This window comes from Lottia gigantea (assembly GCF_000327385.1).
Source record: "Lottia gigantea unplaced genomic scaffold LOTGIsca_2, whole genome shotgun sequence".
Classification (NCBI taxonomy): domain Eukaryota; kingdom Metazoa; phylum Mollusca; class Gastropoda; family Lottiidae; genus Lottia; species Lottia gigantea.
This window is the reverse complement of record NW_008708400.1, coordinates 2,538,895-2,565,758: the sequence shown is the minus strand read 5'-3', so window position 1 is coordinate 2,565,758 and position 26,864 is coordinate 2,538,895. Positions and strand designations below refer to the sequence as shown.

At 35.2% G+C, this 26,864-nt stretch overlaps 2 protein-coding genes across 2 annotated transcripts; both read left to right on the top strand.

Moving 5' to 3' along the window:
* Positions 1-234: 234 nt before the first annotated feature.
* Positions 235-18,140, top strand: LOTGIDRAFT_228278 (hypothetical protein; the record flags this gene model as incomplete). The annotated part of the gene is made up of 25 exons (XM_009053283.1): positions 235-571; positions 3,827-3,993; positions 4,347-4,491; positions 4,786-4,968; positions 5,362-5,598; positions 8,460-8,644; positions 8,878-8,950; positions 9,226-9,344; positions 9,752-9,924; positions 10,633-10,702; positions 11,202-11,348; positions 11,815-11,972; positions 12,506-12,574; positions 12,742-12,927; positions 13,217-13,439; positions 13,789-14,004; positions 14,349-14,451; positions 14,561-14,599; positions 15,235-15,340; positions 15,673-15,843; positions 16,082-16,247; positions 16,569-16,616; positions 17,050-17,131; positions 17,384-17,674; positions 17,923-18,140. 25 exons carry the CDS (start codon positions 235-237, stop codon positions 18,138-18,140), a joined length of 3,912 nt encoding a protein of 1,303 aa, XP_009051531.1.
* Positions 18,141-19,093: 953 nt separating this feature from the next.
* LOTGIDRAFT_228277 (hypothetical protein) lies at positions 19,094-25,894 on the top strand (the record flags this gene model as incomplete). Its single annotated transcript, XM_009053282.1, has 10 exons — positions 19,094-19,145; positions 19,181-19,471; positions 19,765-19,866; positions 20,327-20,478; positions 20,907-20,994; positions 21,237-21,311; positions 21,670-21,702; positions 22,091-22,175; positions 24,832-24,932; positions 25,647-25,894. The coding sequence occupies 10 exons, from the start codon at positions 19,094-19,096 to the stop codon at positions 25,850-25,852; spliced, it is 1,185 nt and encodes a 394-aa protein (XP_009051530.1). The 3' UTR covers positions 25,853-25,894.
* Positions 25,895-26,864: the final 970 nt, after the last annotated feature.

Sequence of the window (26,864 nt, the reverse complement as noted above, 5' to 3'; positions counted from 1 at the left end):
GACATAATACTCTTTACCACAAAATCCGGAATGTTTTAGGTAAATATGTGATTTTATAATCATATGGTAATGGTCTGCAATTGATCATCAGAGTATATCAAATAGCGATGATAATAAATTATCATATTTGCCGCTCGCATTTATTTGGAAGAATTCGATAATCAACTTATCACGTGATAGCCTAAAACTGTATAAATAAAGGAAACATTTTAAATTTCATAGCAAACCGTAAAAATGAATCTGACAGGTGTGCTAACACTTCTATTTCTGATTACGGTCAAAGCGTCGTGTCCGTGGGACGATACTAAGCTGGTAGCATGGAGTAGCGTGTCTACATGGGGTGGATCAGTACCAGTAGAAGACGAAGCAGTAGTTATATCGGGAAAGAAGGTTTTGTTAGATATTAGTCCACCTGCCCTCAAGTCTATTACTGTCGAGACTGGTGGTGTTTTAGTGTGGGGTAATGTTGATGGTATAAAACTGGTAGTGGATCATATACTGGTCAAGGGTGAATTCCATATCGGTGCTGAACAATGTCGATTCACCAATAAGGCACATATCCTATTGACAGGTATATTTTTATTTCACATCATTGCGCATTGAGTTGCTCGTCCTCATTAGCCCGAACAGGCACAGAAAAGTATATTATATATTTGACAGTTTTTGGTTAATACAATATCGTGTGACTGAAGGTTAACGAGTCACTTTCGACGAGCAACTCTTCAACAAGCAAACCAGTTATCGCTTCTCTAAATTTGATTTACTTTCATGCAGATTTCATAAAATATTATAACCGGACCAGAAATTGATTAACTTGAATGTAAAAGTAAGATTTAATGACTGTTGTCTGATGTTTAGAATCAGTAGTGTATTAAGATGGTGGGCCATTGGGCATGTGAAAGATCTTATTTTTCAATGACAATTAAGTCGAATAAAGTCTTTGAATGGCATTTAGCAATTGTGCGTACGATATATAGACACAGCTTTATGGAACAACAATCACTGAGAAACACATCGAAACGTTGCATAAAACTTTAACCAATGATTGTTGTTCCATAAAGCTGTGTCTATATATATGACAATTTAGTCCTCTTAATGCTAAAATTTCATCTCAGACCATCTGAAAACGTTGGTCCTTGGAGGCCTGTGGCAGCCCCCAGACCAACGACTTCAAGAGGTTTCGGAGCGGCAATTGGGAGAACACCTATCTTTTTCGGCCCCACCCCAGGAATTTCTAGATACGCCCCACATTGAGGTCTCAAGATCCAATAATCTGTATCGAACTCCATTGCAAATAATATGTTGAAAAGTTATATACAGGTGACAATTTAGTCAGATTGATTATATACATTTTAGCGACAAATGGCAATAAATAAATGAAAAAAAAAGTGACAAATCGATAAATATACGGTAACATCACAGTCCTTTATAAAAATTTGCATGACTGAATTTAATCAATACTATAGTTGTCCTTTTCTGTTGCAATATCCTACAAAGAGTGCTTACACTCCGAAAGTGAGTCGTTATTTCTAAGCGTATTTGAGATTATTGATTACCTTGATACTATGAGAGAGTCAACAATTTAAGAATACCTCTGAAAGTATTTCTCAAGTAAATTTGGCAGCTACTTTTGATATTTGCAATTGCCAACGCGGCACACACGTGTTTTCAAAGGACCGGCATAGCCTGCCTATCCGCGTGCCTATTTGTCTTGAAAAGGTAAAATTATTATAATAGCAGTAAAATGAATTAAAATGTTTTACAAGCATTATTGAATGAATGAATTGTTGTTGAATGAATCACGAACTCGTTATTCTTTAATGTGCTCTCCGAACAAAAATATGAAAATACAATATTGGAGCTTTCATTTCATGAAACGCCAGAAATTTGAGTACCCTGTGATAGAATTTTTGGATTAATCTGAGGCCATGGTAGAGTCAACAATTTTTGGACTAGCCTGGGACCATGATAAAAGACAATACGTTTAAACTACTCTGGGACCATGATAAAGTCAGTAAGTTTGAACTACTCTGAAACCATGATAAAGTCAGTAAGTTTGAACTACTTTGGGACCATGATAAAGTCAATAAGTTTGAACTACTCTGAAACCATGATAAAGTCAGTAAGTTTGAACTACTTTGGGACCATTATAAAGTCAATACGTTTGAACTTCTCTGGGACCATGCATGATAAAGTCAGTAAGTTTGAAGTACTCTGGGACCATGATAAAGTCAATAATCTTGAACTACTCTGAACTATGATAAAGTCAGTAAGTTTGAACCACTCTGGGACCATGATAAAGTCAATAATCTTGAACTACTCTGGGACCATGATAAAGTCAATAATCTTGAACTACTCTGGGACCATGATAAAGTCAATAATCTTGAACTACTCTGGGATCATGATAAAGTCAATAAGTTTGAACTACTCTGGGACCATGATAGATTCAAGTTTTGGACCAGTCTGAACAAAGTTTGGTCTGAATTCTAGTTACAGCCAGTATGTTCCGGAATAATCCGAGACCATGGTAGAGTCAAAAAGTTTTGAGTGCTGAGAAAAGGTTCGGATAAGACTAGTTGTTTAAGACTAGATGCTTAGTAATGTCAGCGAGATAAAAAAAAAAAAAGAACGTTCAAACGGAGCAGATAAAAGGTTTTTCGTCATCCAATTTCGGACAAGTCAAAATATGTCTAGTCATGGTCTAGTTAGATTCTGTAATTTGGAAACCAACCATAAAGATTAAAGTCAAGTATACTAAGGTTTATTCAATAATCAGTACGTATAGGATTATTTTTTTAAATATTGCCGCTTGACGCCTTTTAACCCTGCGATATTTTCCTTATTTTTTATTAAAACGTTTTGTTTTCCATTCAGTTGAAGTATGATCATCAACGCTATGCAACGCTTTGCTGTATTGAACTCAGGCAAGCCAAAGCAATGCGAGCTTGTAATATACAAGCTTAAAATTTTTATTCAAGCCACGATAATTAAAAACTATATGAAATAAATGAAATTCATATTTTTCTGATTATTAGGAAATTCTGCACATTTACATAAGAACAAATTCATTTGGCCATTTGACCTATCAAAATATTTTCCACCTGTGAAGACACACGCTTTGATATACTTTCTGGATATCTAAACAGCTTGATTTATCGTTCATTAACTTTTTAAGCTGAACCGGATTTTGATTATGGTTAACGTCAATCTATTAAGGCCTATAAGCAGATTATATTTTTAAATATTTTTTGCTTTCTGATATTTTATCAGAAAACAAAAGATACGTAATTGTAGTTTTAATAATATTGGGCTTACGTATGACTTCGAAAATGTTTTCATTATACATGATATTGCTTGAACATGCTTTAGGCCTTGAAACAATTAATTTGCGCCAAATATATGCAAGAATAAAATACAACAAGTAAAAACAATCCCTGCAGATTGTATTTTTAAAAATTATTTTGGCTGCATTGTCATAATGTTTTCTCCATTTTGAGTCAAGGTTTGGCTCCTATGTGTTATAATTTATCATGGTTCATTCTTAGCTTTTGAAAGCTAACTATGAAAGTTAACAATGAATAACCCATAGGAATTAAACAGAGAATTTGCTTGATTCAATGTCTTTTTGAGGGATTTTCAACCTTTGTCTTACTATTACCCCTTTCAGGATCCTTGTTGGATTGCATTACTCCATTCTCCATTCTCAAAATATTTTATACTAGACTACAAAACGCCTCATTACCCCAGAAATTAGCCCCTCGGGGGTTCTCATATCAGAAATTTGGTGTAGTCATCCTAAGTATATACGTAATTATTAATATTACAGGTTTCCCCAATACAACAAACACCGTGTCTGGATTTGGTAGTAAATTTATTGGTGTTCCTGAAGGAGGTACCCTGGAAATACATGGTGCTGATAAACTACCATTTACCAAATTGATGCAAACAATATCTGCTGAAACCTTGACATGTGGTGTTCTTTATACTCATAGGGTATGTGAAAAAAGAAACATCTTACTGTAATTGCCCCTCACTACCAACACGTTTGGGTTTCGGAAATTTGCCTATAAGTAAGAGAACAATGTTAGATTAGAACGGGAACGGATTGAAACCTCGTCAGGAAAAGCAATTGGCAATAAGAATGTCTATTGGCCTTAGTCATTATTCCACTCGACTCAGCAGACAAACCGGTTAATACCCAATGGTAAAATTTAGTGTCCTTTGTATAGGGTTGATGCCCCAAAAGACGTTGATCACGAATGTATTTTCTCAAGCAGTAGTTACTACAGAGATTCAAATCCTCTCAAACCCTTACGTTCGCAATTTTTCTTCTTTTTTTTTTGCAGAATAGTTCATTTTCCGAAGAAGATAGATTTGGTCTCCATGTAACTATATGGAGAGATGATGGTTCTCTATATGATTTCAATGTTTATCCACTGGGTGATTCATCTGTAATCAATCCTGAACAGGATTTTAAAGATTTTGTGGATGGTGAGTTCTGTTATTTCTGCTAAATGTCAGTGCATTTATCTCACCAACTTATTACGCATCCTGGGATAGTTCGATATAGTGTTCTCTTCTCAATTTTCAACTGGTTAATCTCAGCAATGCAGGTCTGGTTGTTCCGATGAGACAATAAATTGAGACCCCGCGTGCTACAGACACATTAAATTAAAAAATGAGCAGGATAAGGCTGCTGACAAATTTTCTTATACACTCTTGTGGCATTATCTATTTGCATAACTAGGAGCAGAAAGAAGGGCTTACAACTCTATTTTTATTCAGGTGTTGATGATGGTTTGATAGTAGGTGTAGCTGTTTATGGTGACATCGGTGTCAATTTGATCCCAAATAGAAATTGGGAACTTGTTTATTCTAGTGTTGAAAAACTTGGTGGATTAACTTCCGGTTCAAGTGAAATCCGCAATGTTCAGTCCAAAGATGCTTATGCGTTCATTACTAAAACAGGTTAAGAACAAATTACTTATTATTACTAATGATTATTATTATTAATTAAAATTTTGTTCTAAAATTTTGTCGTTCAAACATAGTTTAGCCTTTTTGTGCAAATGGACGTGGTGAATTGTATTATCAAACTAGCAGAAGACAAGGTTTCTTCTGTACACCGTACATCGCAGATGACACCGTGTCTCATCAATCCGGTTATTTTAAGTCAATGTAACACAATATATTTTGCCTTGTCCTTAGGGATTAAATACTACTGCTCTGTTCGATATTATTTCGCTCTATTTTAATGTTAAAAACTAGCCTTGATCTCAACGCCCCAATATCTAGTTAAATCGTATGTGTAATCCTGGTTGTCCAAGTTCTGTCCTCATACAACAGTGTACCTCATTACAGGAGAAGGTTCCTCGACGAAAGAGGAAAGAGCAAAATCATTATACCTCCAAGAGTCTACTGCAACGTCTAAACAAAAGTATAGCAGTATTGCTCGGGGATTGGAATTCAGAAGTAGAAGCATTGTCAAAGCTGTCACTAAAACTAAGATAGAGAATCAGGTCGACTTTGATGTGGTATCAACTACATTTTCCCAACCTATTATAACTGTTCGAGATGATGTGTCGTCTTGGAATGTAGGTATGTATGTTTCGTAGATAATGAATGAATGAATGTACAATACGATCTGATCTGGAAAAAAGAGCATTCTATAAGAAAATCGCTTCCTTTGTACTTTGCTAGATTAAAATGTAAGGCTAAGTTTTAGTCACGGAGACTTCAAATTGACTATACAAGACTGTAACTACACCACTGGCAAATTTGTCAGGCCGAATTTAAATATGAGAATAACAAGTCAAGGCTTACAAAGCAAAATAAAAGAAGATTTGATTGGAGAAAAAATGCCAATATCTTACGTAATGTTACGTTAGAATGTTACCATTTTAAGATCTATAGTCTAGTATTAAAATATCCACCCCAGTGGAATAGTGAATTCAGTTATTTTTGATCATTCAAAGACGAAAAAGTATTAACAAATTGTCAACCTTACGGTCAAGGTTTTCTATTGTCTGTTGGACTTTGATTTCCAAGGAAATATTTTGAGAGAAATAGATCAGTTGCCTCCTTGGGCCAAGCTAGTCATTAAATTTAGTAATGATGTCAAACAAGAAATTGCATTGGTGCAAAACTGCCAAGTCAAGTTTTGGGCTGGTATAAATCCTGTAAACCTGTAAAAGGATAAATTGGACTAATTTGAAACAGTAAATGTTCCAAAGAGGAGATCGTATATGTTAATTCTGTATCCGATAACATCAATATCTCACAGCCTTAATAATCTAGATTGAACAAGTCTCATTCGCCAATGACGAAAAATCTACATCATTTCATCCTCATCTATCCATTATCATCTTTTTTCATAATGATTTATAATCAAATCAAGTTTTCTTATTTTCAACTGGACTATTTAACTGCAGAACTGTATTAGTGGGCTGGGAAATGTAGATGCTCGAATTGACGAGAACTTGGGGCCAAAATATACTGATGTACCTTACCTTACATGAAAGTTTTAACTAAACTACTTTAATTTTTAGAACGCCAAATCTATTAAATTAGTGTACGTTAACCAAGTCGCGGTGTTTCTTGGTTGATGTTGGAAAATTTAACATACTAACCATTTAAACAAATGATCGGTTTTCGTGTGAGGGAAAAAACGGTTTTAAGCCATGCTCGTCCTACTTTTATCATGAAAAATTTATTGTATTGAAGGTGACAAGATCATTATTACATCTACCAGTTTTGATTGGAAACAAGTAGAGAAATTTACTCTGTTGGAATGTTCAGAATGTACAAGCAAACAGATCAAACTAAACAGTAATGTATCGTTTTCATATTCATTTATTTTGTATGTGTTGGTAACAGTGTTTCCACCCTCACATATAGCATACTTTGGTGTAAAGGGACAAGTGTGCCCCTTTTTTTACCAATCGTACCTTAGTCTCAGAAAAGTTTTTTTAACTAAACCAATCAGTAATAGTATTCACAGCTCGCCGTCAAAATCCATGTTTGTTCAGAAATATCCGCGTTTAAAAGTTAAAAAGACGAATCGTCTTGTCTTATATAGAAAATACATCTGTTGAAATAAGAAGAGAAATTCCTAGTTTGAGATGTTTTTTTTAAGGAATTATGCGATTTTCGTACATTTCGAGTACTTCTGAACTTTTATATTCACCCTCGGATATGGGTAGGCGGTACATCCTTTAAAATGTATGGCGAGATTAATCACACCTGAGGATGTTTGCCAGCTTGCGTAAGTGCTAATGAGCCTTTTTATATAAAACATCGTGAAAATTGTCAATAACTAAATGTCAAGATGAAGATTATCCAAAACGTCTTGTAGAAACTTAACAGTAAAAATGGAAAGTGCAGCCATAGAATTCCATTTTGGTTCCAATCAGGCCTTATCTTCTACATAATCAAACAATGACTTTGTATTGTTAATCATCCGACTTAATTTATATTTAGACAACGTCCAGCTATTACGAACTTCGTACTAATACCTTGAGTTTCTTGTATCACGGAATTCGGCGACGCTTTGTGTTGACATTATTTTCTGTTTAGGTCCTGATTGGCTGTATTCGCTAGCGTACAATCCAATGAAATCACTTTATTTACATACTTCCATCATACGAAGTATAATAATAACTTGAATAAGATGATTTAGACCATGTCCTAACTTTTCACAAGCGTTTATGAACTAAGGGATGTAACTCCAGTACAATATTTTTCTTAATCTTGACTCCAACGATGTACTACAAAGGATAAGTTTAAAAACTCGGTTTTATCTATGAATGTAATAATAAATAATAAGTTTTCCCTTGATACATCATTAGTCGGTTTACTTTTTTTTTTGTACAAAACATTTCTAGAAACTTACTTTTTAGCAATGGTGGTCAGACACTGAAATATTAAGCTAAAGAGCTTTGGTTCTTTTAGATGTAGGTTTTCAACCACAGGGAATTGTCATGGGAATTTTGGATATCCATTTCTAATTTCACTTTCGATATCTGGGAATATATTTGATTTGGGGACACATACAAAAACCGGTTAAAAACACCGAAAACAACACATAATACTGTTTGTTAAAATATTATGTTTATTGTTTTCAACACCTATATTTCCCTTTTAAACTTGTGATCATACAATCATCGGAAAAGTTAGAAACAGAACAACAGATCTTTTGTTTGTCTTAATGAAAGTTTTTGTTGTTTTGATGTTTGATTATGTTTTTATGATAGTTTTGTTATGTTTTTATGATAGTTTTGTTATGTTTTTATGATAGTTTTTATGTTTTATGAAAAATATTTGGTATATTTTAAATTTAGTTTGTTATATTTTTATCCTGAGTTTTATCATATTTGGTTATGTTAAGATTGTAAGTTTTAAGTTTTTAGGATAAGAATGTATATTTCATTATGTATTAAAATAAATACTTTGCGTTTCAGGCGATTTCCAGTATCCACATTTTGGGGAAATAACTCACGGTGTGGATGAACGAGCGGAAGTAGCTCTCTTAACAAGAAACATACTGATAGAAGGAGGCCTACAAGAGCAATGTTATCATACCACTGATGCTGAAGCTGATTTGTGTCAAAAATTTCAAAGAGACACATTTGGTGGTCATGTTAAGGTATGATACTTTTCAAGCGAATGAATAATTGTTTGAGATTATATAAGCCGCAAGTTTTTGTAGTAAAGCAACTGATGTCGAAGAAACCATCTGAAATATTATTTCGATTCAGTCACCATTAGCTTACCTAACCGCGATTTGAAGTGGTTATGGTCATGACAATTCGATTTGTGCTCTAATCGAACCATAGCAATTTACATATTCAGACTCTAATATGAATCAAATCTTTTTAGTTTTTGCGAGGGTTTAAAGCGGTTCACATTGAAGGTGTAGAGCTATATCACATGGGCCAGCAACTAATTATAGGTGAGATATTCATACTTAACAAAACTAATGGTAAACCTAAATTTAAGAATCCTCAAACGAGGACCGACATTCCAAAAAAGCTTCCTTTTTCCCATACTGCAAAGATTTATAATGGCCTAGAAAATAATGGTCATGGGATCTCAGAAGACGTGACATTCCATCTTCTTTGGACACCTAGCTCGTCAAGCTATTAGATTTTGAAAGTAGTTTATAGCTATTAGTTTCGGACTTTGTGTTTTCCTGAATCTGAATATTGCATTTTTCCATTTTTAAAGGTACATATCCACTTCATTTTCACATGTGTGATGATGTGGACGATAGTTGGGTTCGTCAAAACAGTATTCATAATACTAATAATAGATGTGTTACTATTCATGGTTCTGATGGAGCTGAGGTACGTCATCAGAATCTAATATGAAAAAAAAACAATGTATTAGCATAATTTTAAAGTTAATGCTGAATTTGCACCAATTGCATATTCATAAATCATAAATGGTTGACCGTTTTGGGTTTCGATCGCAAAGCAACTCCTGAAAATGGCAAATCATGGGCATTAACAACAAACAATTGAACCGTTAATCGCCATCAACTTTATGTCAATTTTATTGTCTCATTGTAAATTTGGCCAATCACCATATCTCATAATCATATTTATCAAACATCGTGTACTAGTCTGTTAGTCCCAAGAAAAACTAGATGACATTAAGAAAACCCAAACTTTATAAGGGAGTTACATGTATATATGAAGAGTTGACCAGAGTAAGTTCTAGTATTTCATAGGTGAATCACTTTTCTTATTAGATCAAGGACAATGTATGTTTTGATCATATTGGACATGGGTATTTTCTGGAGGATAGTGCTGAGATCAGAAATGTATTGGATGGCAATTTAGGTGTTGGAACACGATTCGGAACCCAACTACTGACCGACAAACGATCTGACTGGTGTGGCAGTGTTCAAAAGAAATCTTGTGGGTAAGTATAAAAGCAGGCGGGAAGATTTCCTAAAATTCTATTTATTGACAGCTTCTTTGCCATCTCTACAACCCCAAGCTATTAAGAACTTCGCTTTGTGCAATAGACACCTTTCTTGCATCATGGAATGCATTGATTGGATTGTACGACAGCGAATACAGCCAATCATGGGTTTGGGCAAACAGACAGTTAAAATTATGGCTTATTGTTAGCAGACATTCTGTCGAGGACTCTGATTGGCTGTATCTGCTAACGTACGATCCAATCAAATCAATACATTTACAAACCTCTGTGACACAGGACACAACACAGCTTGTGAAGATGATTTGGAGGTTAAAGTCGATGTCAGCGTTATATAGACAATTGAAATACAACTCGTTATGGTGCTTCCGCATTTCTATTCTAAACCCGACAGTTGAACCCCCATGATTGTAAATATTATACCTTGCCTCCACTGAACTTCGTTTGTTAATTTTGCTACATTTGATAAAGATCAGTGAAATCTTGTCGAAACAACTGTACTGCGAACTGTACTGATTCTAGATTGAGAATAATCTTTCTGGTCTGGTCAGACTTTTCAGTTGGAGTTTATTCAATACGATTATACGATTATAATTTATTGGGATTTGAAAAGGAATAGAAGGAAGATCATTTTTTCATTTATCAACTTTTGTTTCATTCTGAAAAATGTAACCAATTTTTTTGCAGACACCCAGCTACATTTTGGATAACTCATCCAATGAATTATTTTAGAAATAACGTTGCTGCTGGATCAGAGGTAAGAACATAACGATATAGCTAACAGAGCTTAATGTCAAAAGGCTTATTAAGTTATATATATTTTGAAAGGTTAATGTACTGATTTTGTTTGGTCCATGTTTATGCACACTAAATACTTCTCAAGATTGTATATTAGGAAGCTGAAACTTTTACACATCAACTGTCCTGATGAGAGTTAATATCTGAAACATGTGTCGGTAGCTTACGATGAGCTCTTATCAGTTGTCTTTAGAGCTTAATTTTGTATTTCTATTGCTTTGAGACGTTAACTACAGTCAAAAAGAGATTTACATTTCTTGATTCTGAAATCAATGGTCTCAAACCATTGGATTGAAAAAGTAGCTCATCATTGTGTGGTGGCGGTAAAGAAGATAATGTGAGAACTAAGAATGGTTGATATGAATGATATCATGTTAAATGTTGGGATAAACTTTGGAAAAACAATTTCGGATCAAAAGTTTGCATCTGTTCATTAAAAGTCGCGTGTTCCTTTGTAGAAAAATGGATTCCACATCGTTTATGCATATGAACCATTGACATCATCAAAAGCTCGTCAAGAAATCCGAAAGAAAGTGTTCCGTATGCATGCTAGAAGATCTAAATTAGGGCAGTTCGATGATAACGTGGCCCACTCTAATTTAGGAGTAAGTATGCCTTATTACTCGAACATGTAGTTGATATCAACTTTGAAAAAGTCATGCTCACTTTCCCGATACAACCAATATCATTCTTCTTCTGCTCTTGACTTAATGTTTAAATGATAGAATCAATGCGGAATTATTATAACAGTATCGTCATATGCGATTAAATCCATTTGTTATTTGAATAGCACACATTTAAGGTTCTTCGAGGTTTGTTTCCAAAATCAAATTGGACAACATTCAGAAACAGTCAAATGTTAAAGGAACAGATCCGCATTAGACAGTTAAAGGACGACTCCTGTTTTCTTGAAACTCTGCCATATATAAGAAAGCTTATATAGAAAAGGAAAAAGAAATTCCTAGCTTGAGGTATTTTTGAAGGAATTATGCTATTTTCGTACATTTTTAATAATTTTGAAGATTATTTACATATATAAATATATAATCATCCCAAGAAAATATTTGTTAGTTTGGTCTAATGATGGATAATCTGATATCTATGGGCCAAATCGACCTCCTGACGAATGAGTTTGTACCAGAGAATGGATTACTTGGTTCTAGTGGGTATGATCCTCGAGAAGATCCTTCAGTAAGAAACTCACCCAGGGCAACTAATCATATAAGACGGTATGTCCGCAGATCTTTAACCGCGTTTTCTGCTCAACTAACTCACCTCTCTTGGGGGTTTTGTTGGGGTGTTACAAAACATATGAACTTGCAATATTTCACGTTATCCAAACCAAGTTGCAAACTCGAACGTTTACAAACTAAACCATCAGATTAACACGACATTCATCAACAGTACCTGCGTCCTGAATCAGACCACCGTACATTATCAACCAGTCCAAGTAACTCTTCTCACCATCCCCGAAATCAGTGTGATCTGTATTTCACGAAGATACTGCTTTCTCTCTGAAACCCTGAAGCCGTATTATCTGTCATAGCCTGTTTTCGGAATACCTACGTGTTTGTAGCTATTAGCTATTAACTACCGTACATGTAAATTCCAAGAGTTCTGTAATACACATCCTTGTTCGTACATCCAACTTGGCATTTCTATTGTAATCATGTCAGATCGGGTTGCATTAAATTGGACTCATATTATCTGAATTATTCAATTGTAACATTGAAACATTATCCGATTATGCGACTTTTTTCAGGTTCACTTCCTACAAGAATTTGAACAATATCTGGACTCGAGGTGGAAATCTGATCATTCATAATTCTAGGTAGGCATGGTGAATACTTTATCCCACCAAACGTAATATCCGGTTTTATTATGATGGAATTACATAAATTTATGGAATTTGAAATGATACAAATGGCCGTCAAGTATTCCCAAAGCACTTAAAAGACCACGAAACATCTTTATCCATTCAATGAATTACCATTTCAGTTTCGCTGATGGTGAAACGAGTATTTCGTTAACCAGGAGTGTTTTAGATACCGTACAAGACGTAAGACGGAGTGTAATTATTGGCAATAGTGATAATAAAGGACTTGGATTCAAATTTACTTATGGTAAAATACCAGCGAAACCTTCACATTACTTTGAACGAGAGCTACCAAAAGAGTCTAATCCGTAAGTTTTTACCCGGGGGGGGGGGGGGGGGGGGGGTATTCTTAGAACTTCATTGAACAGTACCCTTTCATAAAGAGAAGGGTGTACTTCTATTAAATTCAATAACTCGTAATGCAAAATATATTGTTGTTGACCATCCTCTATGCTAAAACCCAGAATAAATAGATGCCTTGCAATGGCTGCGCCAGTCTAACGAGAGGGGCAAATGAGGGGACAACTGTCGAGGCTGAATTCAAAATGCGACAGCTCTTACCGCATTGGCACAAAAAAAATTGTTTCTGTCTTTCAGATTCAACCCCATGGTAGGAATAGAATTCTTCAATGGACCAGTCCTCGTAACAGATTCCATTTTTGATAAGTTTTATCACCAAGTATGGGATCCAACATGGGAAAAACAATATGGTGTTAAAGCCATGCGACCTGGTACTGCTATGGGGTTCAGAAAGAATTTTCCCTACCCATCGTTTCCTCATAGTGGTCCTCGTAACGTTAGATTTGGATTCTGTGATAAGGTAATTTTCCAGAATTTAAGAGCTATTTGAATCTGGTATATTGCGATATTGATTGTAGAGTGTGTGAATATACTCAATCTAAAACAACAAATATACTTTTTACTCTGCCAGACGTAACATAACAGAAATCAATATTAATTGAAGAAAAAATCAAATTTCGGTTTGGGGGATATTGTATTGAATTTCTTGTGACTATTGACAGATAAGATGAAAAGATTCAAAATACTGGCAAAAAAAAACAAAAATAAATCCCCCCACCCTTTAAAAAAAAAAAGCCAAAACACACCTGCGTGCTGTAGCGGATGTCAATAACGATTACTTATTAATTAGGTAAAACATTTTTTGATAGGTAGATGGTCTGAGTGTATTTGCTGGTGATACATCTCTACTGGCTTATGCTGACCCTAAAGATGGAGATAGACAAGCGACAATAAGAGATATAACAGGGTCTGTGACGGGTATACCTGATGTTCAGTTGGTTAGAAATACACCATTCTTTATGGACACTGATTGTTATTATGATCAGGTGTATCAAATGTCGGTTTGTCCCCATTGGTATTCTAAGGTATGTGTGATTATTAATGCCGCATAACAGACACGTAGTCAAGCTCCACCCCCCCCCCCCCCCCTACCCCACCCCCAAAAACATTTAACTATATACTGGCCGGCCGCGTAATGTTTCTACCCTGGATTACAAATTAAAATTGTTGTGCACTCACAATGACTGCCACTTTCGGTAATCATGATGTGTACAGAAAGAAACAACATGTTAAGACAACACTTAGGTTTACGAAGATCTTTTCTACCAGTTGGTCCTTGGTCAAACCTGTTGGTATTGATCTTTACTGGATTTAAAAAAAAGTCTCATTCAAAATTTGCTTGATATTCGAGAACTATGGATTGTTTTAGACTCATTTGAGAGGATCAGATGGTGTATTTAAAGACAAGAAAGATGACTACCCTATGTTCATGGTGAGAGATGATGATCCTGAAAACCCATTTGCTCTGAAAGGTAGATTTGCCCACACTTTTTTATATACTGACTTTGTGAACTAACATTTATTTCTTCTTTATTTTGAAATCGGGTGTATAGAACACTTTTTCATTCCATATTTTTGTAGGTGCTGATATCACATCCGAATATCATGTCCAAGGAAAGGGTAAGGCCCGATTTGTCGGGCTAATAGCGCTGTAGCGATTTCTCATATCCAGTAAATTCCTGCTTTTACATTAATAGTGATTAAGATCAGCAAAAATATGGTTTAAGGAATAATATTTATTGCAAAGTTTTCATGAGTTAACAGCTTTAAATACCGAGCCCAAATATGATGAACCAATTTCATTAACCATACCTCGGACGTGATAATTGGATTGGATATCGCACGTTTAGGTCGGACATAGAGTTTCACTTTCTATTACTCTGATCCATTTCTTGGATCGCTATTTTTAAACATTTCATTTTTTCTTTTTTGGCACAACGTTTGGTAATAATAAAAAGCGGAATGAGTCCATCGAGACTTAACCGGATATTCTACAATGAATATCACAGAATATCCGATAATGTCTTCATGAACTCACTAATGGTTCAGTTTTGTATAGATACCGGAAGTTATGTCAACTTGGCTTTTAAAATGCTGGCTTAAAAACAAATGATAAAAAACTCATATATGTCTGGTCCTATAAATGTTCCGATATCCAACCATATATCACGTGGGAGGAGTAGGTAGAGCCAGATTCAATTCGAGGGAGAAATGTACATTTGAAAAGCATTAATTCTGTTTCCATTGTGGTATAGGTGATAAAGGGTTGACGTATTTGACTATGCAGAATAAATCATATATAGCTGTTTTTAATGGAACCAATCCAACTAGTATTAAAATTAGATCCAATAACATACAATAGTAAGTTTTATTCGTAGAATTCATTGACAAGTTTTGCTCAAAATTTGCTTCCCGTCATGTTTATGTCTGTGATGTTCCTCACTGATAACGTCAAGCAGCAACAGTCCGCTTCAACATTTATGGCTCATCCAGTGATCAGCTATTCCTATAGATTTCTATTTTTGTAAATTTGGCCATGTTACAAGTACTGCTCAAATGAAATACGCCAAAATTCTGCTGTACAAAGCGGTTTGTGTCAAAAAGCAATTCTGTCGCTATGTAAAATCGTCATCGGCTGATTATAATTAACAAAGATATGTCTAATATTGAATAGTGGGATCTTGTCTCTTCAGTGGAAACTGGATCAGAGTTGGTATATGTTTCCCCAAATCAACTACCTCATTTACAATTAGAGCTACCTATCCAGAAATTGACGACAAAAATCCGCCAATAAGTGTATCGTCAATAGAAGCTTTGGAAGAAGATGAAACTGGCCGAGCTTATTTCTGGGACAAGAAAACTGGGTATACATTGCCTATACAAACTAATTTAAGAATATATGAAATAATTCGAAATGTTGATCTGACGTCAGATTTGTGTATAATTAGCTTCCATTCTCCAAAATGATAAGAGGGGGAAATATTTCGAGCAAAGAAGAGAGACACTAATTCAACCGAACCATAATCCGAACCATTCGATCCAAGGTGTGGAACCAATGCAGTTTGGGTACTTTCCAATTACATGTACATTTGTATTTTATAGGTTATTTTTTGTTCGTTTCGTTGGGCGATTACAAAGAACGGGGTATGAGGAATGTCCAGGATATAAGTGTCCGGAGTATAGAATAACTAGAAACGATGGAGGATCAGCTGTAACTGACTGCACAAGTGACGCTTATGGTGCTTATAAAAAATCCAAATCAACAAGGGTAAGAGTCTAGAAGTTCGACCAATGCTCATTGCACAAAAGACCAATCTATCTGAACAACCCCAGTTATTTGTTCGACACCACAACCTTTTAAAAATTTACAAGAAAATGAACATAAGAAGGTCTCCAGTAATAAAACATCAATATTATGACATTCTCAAGTATTCTGTGGATAACTACTCTAATTACTCTATCGAAGACTTACCCTGTGCCAGTACCTTCTGTTGAATAGTGATTAGTTGTTTGTCAATAGTAACTGGTTTCTTGTCAACCACCCTAATTGTAATCGAAGGCTCTTAAACGTGATTCTGTTCATTTTCAGGAACCGATTGTTCCACCGAACACACCTTGTGTTAGAGCCTCTACTGTGGTGAGTACCTCATTATATGGAATCACCAAGATGACTTTCAATGTTACCTCTACAGAATGTTTCATCAATTGAAATAAAGACTGTTGCTTTAGAGGAAATATTTTGAAGTCTTCGGGAAAATTTGTTTTTGATAGCATTAAATCTTAGCGTCATTCAGAAGTTTCTTAATAGCAGTAACTATTTAACAATCTATACAGTGGCGTTTCGAGGGAGAGGTTGATTTAACATAGGTAAATAAATATCCCTCCCTTTTTACTTTGCCCCCTCATCTAATGATTCCTAAAAACGCTACTTTATCTATCTACACCCAATGTCAATATTCGAAGGATCTGTTTTTCTCCTTCACGAGTCTCCGAAACTAGAGGCAAAAACAATCCCTCAATATTATTTGCTTTCCTTTATTGAATCGAGACGACATTCAATTTCATTGTAGGGATATGGAGCAACATCACCATCAGAACTGTCTATAACCGTACCAAAATTTCCCACATCCTGTCCGGCATTACCTGCCCACGGTAAGCTCCAATATGATAAAATTCAAATCTGGATGTTCCAATTCGTGTTTGTTTTTCTGCTATAGATCTACACCATCCATGAAATTTTTTACGTAACTTCTATAATGGGTCATTTAATATCCAAGGCTAGTAAGGTGAAGAAAGGCGGAATGTAAAAAAGCAGTGACTTTGTAAAAGAACACATACGTGGCTGCAGAATAATGTATTCTGAAAGTATGGGCATACCATGACTCTATAAATTTTATGCTTCAGAGAAACCAACACGTGAATACAGAGGATGTTATGCCACCACATCCCCAGCTTACCTTACAGCTGGCCGAACTCAAGTTTTAACGGAGTCAATGACCATTGATCTATGTGTAACGCGATGTTTTAATATGGCTAACAAGTATGCTACAGTTGCATTGGGCAGTACCTGTAGATGCAGCAATGATTTCAATATCCAGGGTCAACCATCCAAGTTTTGTGGAAAAGCTTGTACAGGCAATCAAGAAGAGATTTGTGGTGGAAATTCAGCTTATGGAGTATATGAAACGGGAGCTGGTAAGTATTTTCGACGTATGCTCGGTGAGATTCTGGCAGAAAATAACCAGCAAAAATGTCGATTTGTCATTTTCAAATCGACAATACATTGGTAGCAGTTAGTGAACAATTCATAGAGGAAGTATTTCCTAATGAAAAGTGGTATCAGGTGTGAAGAGTAAGAACACCGTGCCAGGCGTCACACCCGCCAAAAAGATTTAACAAATTGAAATCGGAGACAAGTGATTGTAATACGCATATCATTCTAGGTTCTATAAGTATCTCGACTAGCTGTGGTTCTGGTAATGAAGGTGTTTTAATCGAAGGCAAATGTTATATCTATAAAGCGGATGCAGTAACCTATGTAGAAGCCGAAAAACAGTGTAGGCTATTAGGTGGAAACTTGGCTTCCATACCAAATTCAAGTGTTCAGGTGAGGCATCCATTTTCACCCAGGTCATTTCTCACGTTAAGGTTCGTCTTGTGAAATTCTATTTTCATCATACGAGGTTTGTGCAATCATATACATCAATTAAAACTTTTTAATATTTTTGCAAGTGATCTAAAGTAGTGTAATCACTTTAAGGAAGTTGGATCAAATTAATAAATTGCTTAACTTTTGCATTGTGATAGCTTTGAATGCCTATAAATCCTATAAATCTTCCACAAAATCTGAACGAAAATGCAATTTCAGACATCAAATTCCAAATCAAAAATTAGTCAGATTAGGCATGCAAAAACCCCTAAAGGTAGGGATTTCTAAAAATAGCACGGACTACATTCGTTTACTGGACCGAGTCCATATATGCTATTGGATACGAATGTGTCATGCTTAAAGTAAACCAATAATCGTTACAAAGATAATATAAGAATCATTGAAATATGGCAATAAGTCATCACCCAAAGGCATGTGTCCACATAAACGTCTTTATGTTTGTTTTCACGCCGCGTATCACGCCGAGAAACCCTACAGAGCACTTCAATAGGTCCTTGTTCAAATAAACGTGTTGTAAAAAACGCCACGTGGTGCCGACGCTCACATGTCCATAATTAGGTAAATTAGAAGAGAATTACCAGCAGAATTCGATGAGCAACCGATCGAGAAAGGTCAAAAAGTCTTTTTGTTTATTCAGATTGTACATACATGGACATTTATCATTGATTACTGGAATATTGATTAAAACTCTTAATTATACGCAATAAGAACATAATGATATGAATAAAAATACATGATATTTCATTAGAATCACCAATTTGTTTGCTTAATTTGACACCAATATATTAGGAAAACCATCTTTAACGGCTTGTGTTATCATGAACCTTTTAACGCTGAGTAAAACGCGTCATATTACACTTGAAAATGACATAGCGTAATATGCCGAGTTGTAATATGTCCACATGAATGTAGGCTGAGACACACTTTAAAGAGAGGAAGACAACATGGCGGACGAATCAGACAGTGACATTGAATTCAAAACTATCTTGAAAACGCGTATGTTGTCACACGCCTTTAGTGTATTATTGTAGATAATACGTCTAATATCCAAACCTTACGATTGATAAATGCTTTTCCGATGATCATTGAATTAATTTTCGTGGCTTCATTTAAAAATGATACCCGAATTCAATCTATTCATCTTTCTCGGTTAAATCAGGAAAATGTTGAAGCATATGTAAAATCTTACAATACTACTGTATGGTTTGGTTTAAATGATGCTAAGATTGAGGGTACTTACATGAATGCTGACGGTACCAGCCAGGGACATTTCAGATACTTTGCTGCAGATGCAGGATTATCAGCATCCGAGGATTTCTTTGGTGAGTTTTTTTTTAGAGAAGACTATTTTTGCGAACTTCCCAATATGCGAACTGTTCTTAGGAGGCAATGAATGTAACTAAACAAAGTACTAACGGTCGGAACCACAAAACGAAACCCTAAATCCGAAACAACATATTGGCAAAACACAGGTAGCAGCTTATGAAATTTTCACATGAAGAGGTATAACAATCATAAGTGAGTAAGTATTTCATTATGAAAAGTGATATCAGGTGTCTAGAAGAGTAAATATACCCTACCTGGCACATCCGTCATAACTGCTTATCCTTTTCAGCTTTATTACCGCAGCAATATTACAGATGGAGCGAATTGTCTGGAACTAACTTGCTACCTTACCTCTGTCAAGTTAGTCAGTCGGCATCGCCTCGTACAGAAGGTGGGTACATATTTCAAATGATACTTTTTACCTTTCTTCCATATAAAGCAGTAATCGACAAAACAATATTTGATATAACCATTCAGTGGCATATTAGAAGCACAAGTTATAGATCCATTATCTATCCATAATTGTATTATTTCAATATATGTATTTTCACAGCCAAAATAATGGTCTATATTTCCGTTGTCCATGAATTTTTGTATATTAGCGGTCTGTAATGCAAATTTTTCGAAGGCGTCGCCACTACTTTTGAATTATAAAAGAAGAAGAGAAAATACCATGACTGTTCATATAGAGTTGCCTTTGGACTGCCTTTCACATGATCTTCCTCGATCAAAAAACCAAACATAGGACATGAAAAATTGTAATATTTCACCAGGAATTTGTCAAACTGCAGGCTTCTTATTCCTGTGTAGCTACTTGCTTTGGGTACTAATAACATGCGTATATTTTTCAGAGCTATGTGGTGTTAAAAACGCTGGGAAAGTGTTGAGCGGTTCAGATCAATGTTACGCTATACTTGACAAGAAATCAAGCTTTGGTGAAGCTGAATATGACTGTTATAGAATGTTTGGTGTTTTAGCACCTGTACCAGATTCGGCTACAGAGGTAAACTCGTTGTAAAATATTGGAACAACAAAAGAAACAATTACATCTGTAAATATTTAATGGGGGATTCACATTGTCTTCTCTTTCCTCGCTAAAACATTTCTGGTGTCAATGATAATTATATGCGAAAATGTCACTTCTTGTTCAAACCAGTCGGTATGGCGGGCCAGGGTGTAATGCTTTTAAAAAAGCGCGAAACGATTGGCGCTGTGAACTCCAGAGCTCTTTGATATCTGTCATCTTTCGAAACTGGCTAGCAGATGGTACAAGTTAGTCCGAAGCATCTGCGTCTCTTACAGCCTCTGATGGATATTTTGACAGTGTTGTTGACTAGAGTAGAGAGACAGATGTTTCGGTCTAGGTGCAAGTATATGACAGTGTTTCTGTGGTTAGAATGTTCACAGCCCTTTTGTATAATATCTTTACAGAATGAAATCCGCGAACATATTATACGATATGGCAGTCCGATGGATTATTGGGTCAATAAAAAGAAGGAAGGGTCAAGTAGAATTTATGGTAAGGATCTCGGAATGCTTTGAGTCAAAAATAAGATAGTGAATATCAAGTTGAAATGCTCTCGCGTGGAATGGTCGTTGTTGTTGTTAGCAAAGCCAAACCGGCCTTTTTTATCTTGCTAGTAGAAACGCCACTGTCTTATAGAGGTCTACCACGGCCACAAGCTATTTATCAATTAGGTGTCCTAACTGCGCGGACAACACTAGTTCAGCTAAATTTTTAATGTTGAACGATTTTTTCAGCATTGGTTTACAATCAAATGTTTTACCAGAAAGACTTTAGTAGTAATACACAACATGGAGTCGTGTGTTTATTAGGTGAGCTAAAATTTGATACTCTTAGTGTATAAGGTCAAGGATATACTCGCAACTTATCTTCGGACTGAATTGTGTTTTGGGCTATGAAAATAACACGGGATTAAACAAGTTTTAGAATAATATGGTTATTTCCCCTGAGTTGAAAACTCAATCAAAGGTGGCCGTTTTACTTTCTTTTATATTATCGTTTGTTGTTCAAGTCACCGACAGAACATTTTAGTAGCGGGACAAAAGGCATCGAAAGGACACAAAAGTCACCTTCCATCCAGTAAAGAGTGGTTGGTTGTGGCTCCTACATTTATGATATGTCTGCTTACGTTAGCGGACAGTCTTCTTTTATTTTTTATTCCAATTTTAGATACCTTGAGTGCTGCAAAACCATGCACAACAGGTGAGTTGAATATTGAATATCCACGGGAATTAACTCCAGCAGACGAAGGGACGTAATCCTATAAATTGAATCTTTCAAATTATTGAAGTTCTTGTCAATTACTGTTCTGATTAGAAAAATTGCTTGGAGTCCCTTCTAGTTGAAGGCGATTTTGCTAAAGGGCTGTTAATTGTTAAGAAATGGTCGATCGTAGACGCCATTTCCAGCAGAGTAATCTATAGAAAATCTCTATTTTTACCTTCAAAATATGTAGACCTATAGTACTATTTGATCGGACCCCGCACCTTAGTCTAATTCGTAGCAATGGTTTGCTCACGTAGTTCAGGCTGTTCAGAAGCTTAAACGCCTGTCCATATAGACTGAAATATAAACTGTTGATAATTTACAGGCTGGCGAAGATATGGAGACCATTGTTATCTTTACACTGGCGTAGTTGAACCAGATTTCAGTAAGGCACAGACACTGTGTAAAAGGTAATACATTTCAAGATAAGCTTCTTACATAGATAGTCGCGTAATATTTAGCTGAATTTCGATGGAAAACACTGTTACTGATTAGATGAGCTAAACTAAATCCCGTTTCTGAGACTAGAGTACGATTGGTCGAACGGATGGCGAACCTGCCCTTTTAATGGTCCTGCCCACAGAAACTACGACAGTCAAAGCGTCTTCCATTTCCAGATCCCCTCTGTCCTTTTTCTTCTCCTGTAGATTTTTGTTATTTTCTTATCTATTCTAATCAATTTACCAGGGAGCAGTATTTTGGCGGTTTTGAAATTTGCCTGGCAAGCGACATTCGCTACAGTAATTATTGATGTGTCCTAAAATGAAACAACATTGTTGAGCTTAACCTTACTATGTATATTGGATAAATTTGCAAAATTTATAAGTGGCAGCCATGGACCTCCATACATTTTATGTAACATTATCAAAACTCACAATACGTAAGATAGTACCTTGGTTCTTGACGGGCAATTGTCCAGTGCTCGTTATTAAACAATATGTGGGTAGATATGTAGAGAGCTCATCTCCTGTTGACCAATTGTCGCTTACTTCACCAGGGCAGCTGATATGAAAATGGGGTTGAATTTGAAAGAGCGAAATGCATGAAAAAAAGTAACTCTTTAAACAACATTTGGCATGGTTTATTGGCATTATATTATAAACAATAACTAATTAGATCGCAATTGATTATGAATTTCAATACATGTATTATTTAACATGTATATTTAACTAATGCAAATCTCTTTTATTATATATACATAATATATTATGTAAATACATTATAACAATACTATAAGTAGGATATAGACAAAATAACCAGTGACATTATTTATGATAGAGGACAGGTAAGGTTTACATGGTAGTCCTAGTAATAAACAAACAAATCTATGCTCCTCAAAGAAAAACAATGTATATGGAGACAAATTGTAAAGATCTCAATACAAGGATATATCCGTCATAAAATTACTAGAAAAAGGGTTATTTTATTTCGTCAAATATCGACATTATTCCAAATACAAAGATAGATATTAAAATCCCACGCCAATCTTCTTCCAAAACACCCAATTCTTTCGGAACAGTCAAAGTTGCGACAAATGGCAAACATAAGAATAGTAACCTGTAATACCATTTGTAGCCTTCTAGTATATAATTGGCAACCAAGAAACATGCAGCATAGATTAGGAATGGGAAATAGAGCTTATGTTCCCGCCGTCTGTTTGTTATGCATTCCTTCAAACTTCCAAAACAGAGAAATAAACAGAAATATATTACAATTGGTGACAACTGCACTATCCAATATGGAACCTCCATACTGAAACATCAAAAGTGTCAGATAATGTCCGATATCAATCTAGTTTAAAAGTGATATAGTCATCTCAGTTATTGCTATACCAATAGATTCAATTTTAGCAGATAGTTTATCAATAGAGGATCTTAAACGAGTGCTTATTTAATATGAAAATTATGAAATGAGTTGCTAGACTTAATATTTCCTTGCCAAATATTTAATCTGACATCGAATTTCTTAAATTTCAGATTACATAAGCACGATTAAAAAGCAATATAAACTTTCATATTTCCTTAAATTCCTTGCTCTTTTTCTATATAGGGCCTTCATTTTGAGATCAGCCTTTTTACATCTTTCTACAAAATGTCCTTGCGAGTAACAAAAAAGATCTTATTATAAACAATCATGTGATTACTAAATTATAAATTTTAATCAAAATTATGTGATTTGGAATCATTTCATGCCCTTTACCTTCAATTCTAACTGAGTTGCCAGTTTTCTGTTACATGAATACATGACCCAAGTTCCAAGTTCGTTGTTATGAACCTGTCTTGTGTACTTGAGAACACAACTGTTGTCTGATAAAGTTGTTTAAGAATTAGTATTCAATAAAAAAAAACTTATTTTCACTGGAAAAGATCTTACCTTAAACGTTGATAAAACCGTCCTTGTATGTGATAATATACCTATATCAATCTACATTCAATTATACGCCCCTTTTATTTTTAAGGTCACGTAATCTTTTTATTTCGAGTAAGTGGTAGGTCTACTGGCATTTTGCCAAGAATATCCATAATGAAAAATGGCGGTAATATAGGTGTGACTATTAACTTATTAGTTATTAAAATATTAGTCTAATTAGTCTCAAAATTGACCCGATTAGTTCTTTAAAGGGACACGTGCGGCATTTTCGGGAGTAAATCATACCTTGGTTAATCTAATCAGTAATAGGGTGGCTTAGTGAGTAAAACGCTCGCTCGCAACCTAAAAATCCAAGGTCCAATCCTGGCAATGGTCGAGTTAAAACCGTCGGATTTTTCAACCCGGTTTCCCCCTGTCAGTGATGCAGGCAAGAGGGACTGACGTGGAAAAAAGCTTCTAGTCGTTCGGATGGGACAATAACGGGCTGTGCACGTTAAAGATTCCTCGACAGTTGTAAATCGAAAAAGAGAAGGCTATGACCGCTGTCCTGGCAAAATATTCCTCATTGCACCCTGCACGGCGTTGCCTGTCTTCATTAGCCCACATGGTGCCCTTCATTTCATAATCAGTAATAATGTCCACAGCTTACCGTAGAAATTTACCGAATCTACTACTCACCCATTTTCTTTTCTTTAGCGATTCCACATCGTTGGTTAGTATTGAGTCGGAGCAAGAGAACTCTGATGTTTTAACATTGGTGAAGGAGGTCAGCTCGAAATCACCTTCAGTTTTCCTGGGTAAGTTTAAACATTACATTAGTTTTTAACAGTCACCATCCAAATGCACTAAAAGGCACGAAATTGCTATTGCTAATATCACAAATCATGTGTTTTCATACAAGGTATGGAAGTTTTTGTAACCGTAGCAATATCAGCTTAGAGCAACAAGACATGTTCTAAACTTGTTATAGATATTATGAATTCATTTTCAATTAATATTGACGTCACTAATCATTTCTGCCAATTAATAAGTTTCCACCGATCGTATGGTCAGTAATAGCGTTATAAAAGATTTCCAAAATATTTTACTTCTGAATTCGTCGGATAGCGAAGTTGTGTGGTTGGGATTAATTAGTATTTTCGATTACTTGGATATATACAGAAAGATATCAACAAAGCATTTGTCTTTAAATGAACAACCGTAAAACTTCAACTCAGTTCATTTCATTGTTTGAACATAACAACATCTGATTACAAAAGATTGTGGCCAGAATGATGAATAGCCATTGGTCAGGGGTTTTAGTATTTCTTGAAAACGAGCTGATATGCCAGGAACCAGGAACTGTATCTGAAAATGTGTATACCAATCGATGTATGAACGATGCATTAGAGTTATCGGGAAGTGTATATCAAATATTATCATATTTAGTACCATTACATTAGATTTGGTGCTATAGCATGACAGAACGTTTCTGTTACTATTTATATTAGTAAAATATTTTGTTATTTTAGGATTGAAATATAACAGCAGCCAGAACAAGTTTAATTGGTCAGATGGTTCTGCAGTAACTTACACCAACTGGGCAAAGGGCCAGGGTGTTGATGCAGTAGCATCCAATGGAGAATGCAGTCGTCTTTTATCCAATGGTCAATGGAAAAACAAAAAGTGTTCCAAAACTAACGCTCATATCGTTTGTAAAGCTAATGTAGCTTCGTAGACATTAAAATTGAAACGTCAAAATAAAAGCATGATGAATTTAGTTGTGTTTTTAATAATATTATAATGTCATAATATATTATATCGTCGTTGGTTCAGATTTTCTTGTGAACGCTATTAGTTTTTGATCTATATCGGGTAAGATTGATAAGCGGTGATTTTCATGTTCAAAATTTTAGGTTAAAATAATATATTTGGTCAATTACAATAATAAAATATTTTCACTGTTAAAATAGTGTTCAAAACAATTGTAGAGCGATAAAGAAATAGAAATATTAAACATAACTTAAAGCTATGCGTCCAAAACACCATTCAGATGTGTTTCTTGGAATTTCAGTATCGAGTTAGATAAGCTTTTTACTGAAAAAGGGCCCAGGTAATCCAACAAATGCATCACTTATTGAAGGTTGAATTTAAGTTAGACAATATTTTTGTGCAATATTGGTCATAAATGAAAATGAACGAACCCGGGAAATCGTGTATGTTGAATAAAAATAAAATGAAATGAATGGAGATCTACGTCCTGTTTTGTTCTGCACATTACCATACAGTGTACAATCGGGGGCATTAAATCGTTTTTTTTTTTGGGATTTCCGACTGGATCTTTAAAGTGCACATGGCATGGGGCCGTGGGTTATTGTTCCATCCGAACGACTAGACGCTTTTTCCAAGTTTGTTCCTCCGACCTGCATCACTAACAAACGGAAACTTGGTTGAAAAAGGGTATCACACCAAATTGTCACACCTAAATGAAGTCATTTGTTAAAAGGATAATTCATCGCATTAAATTTTTTTATTTCCGATAAGTCATCAATCGATAAGTCAATCAATCAATCAGAAAATTTACTACTATGAAATCTCTTTTAAGGAAGTTCTATCAATTAAAAACTGTCATAATAAAGTTATAGTCACGTAAACCCAGTACACATCTATCATCTAGTGAGCGTAGTTTTCTCAAAAAAAGGGTTGGGTGGAACGGATCCGCCACATTACTCTTACTTACATGTTTAAAC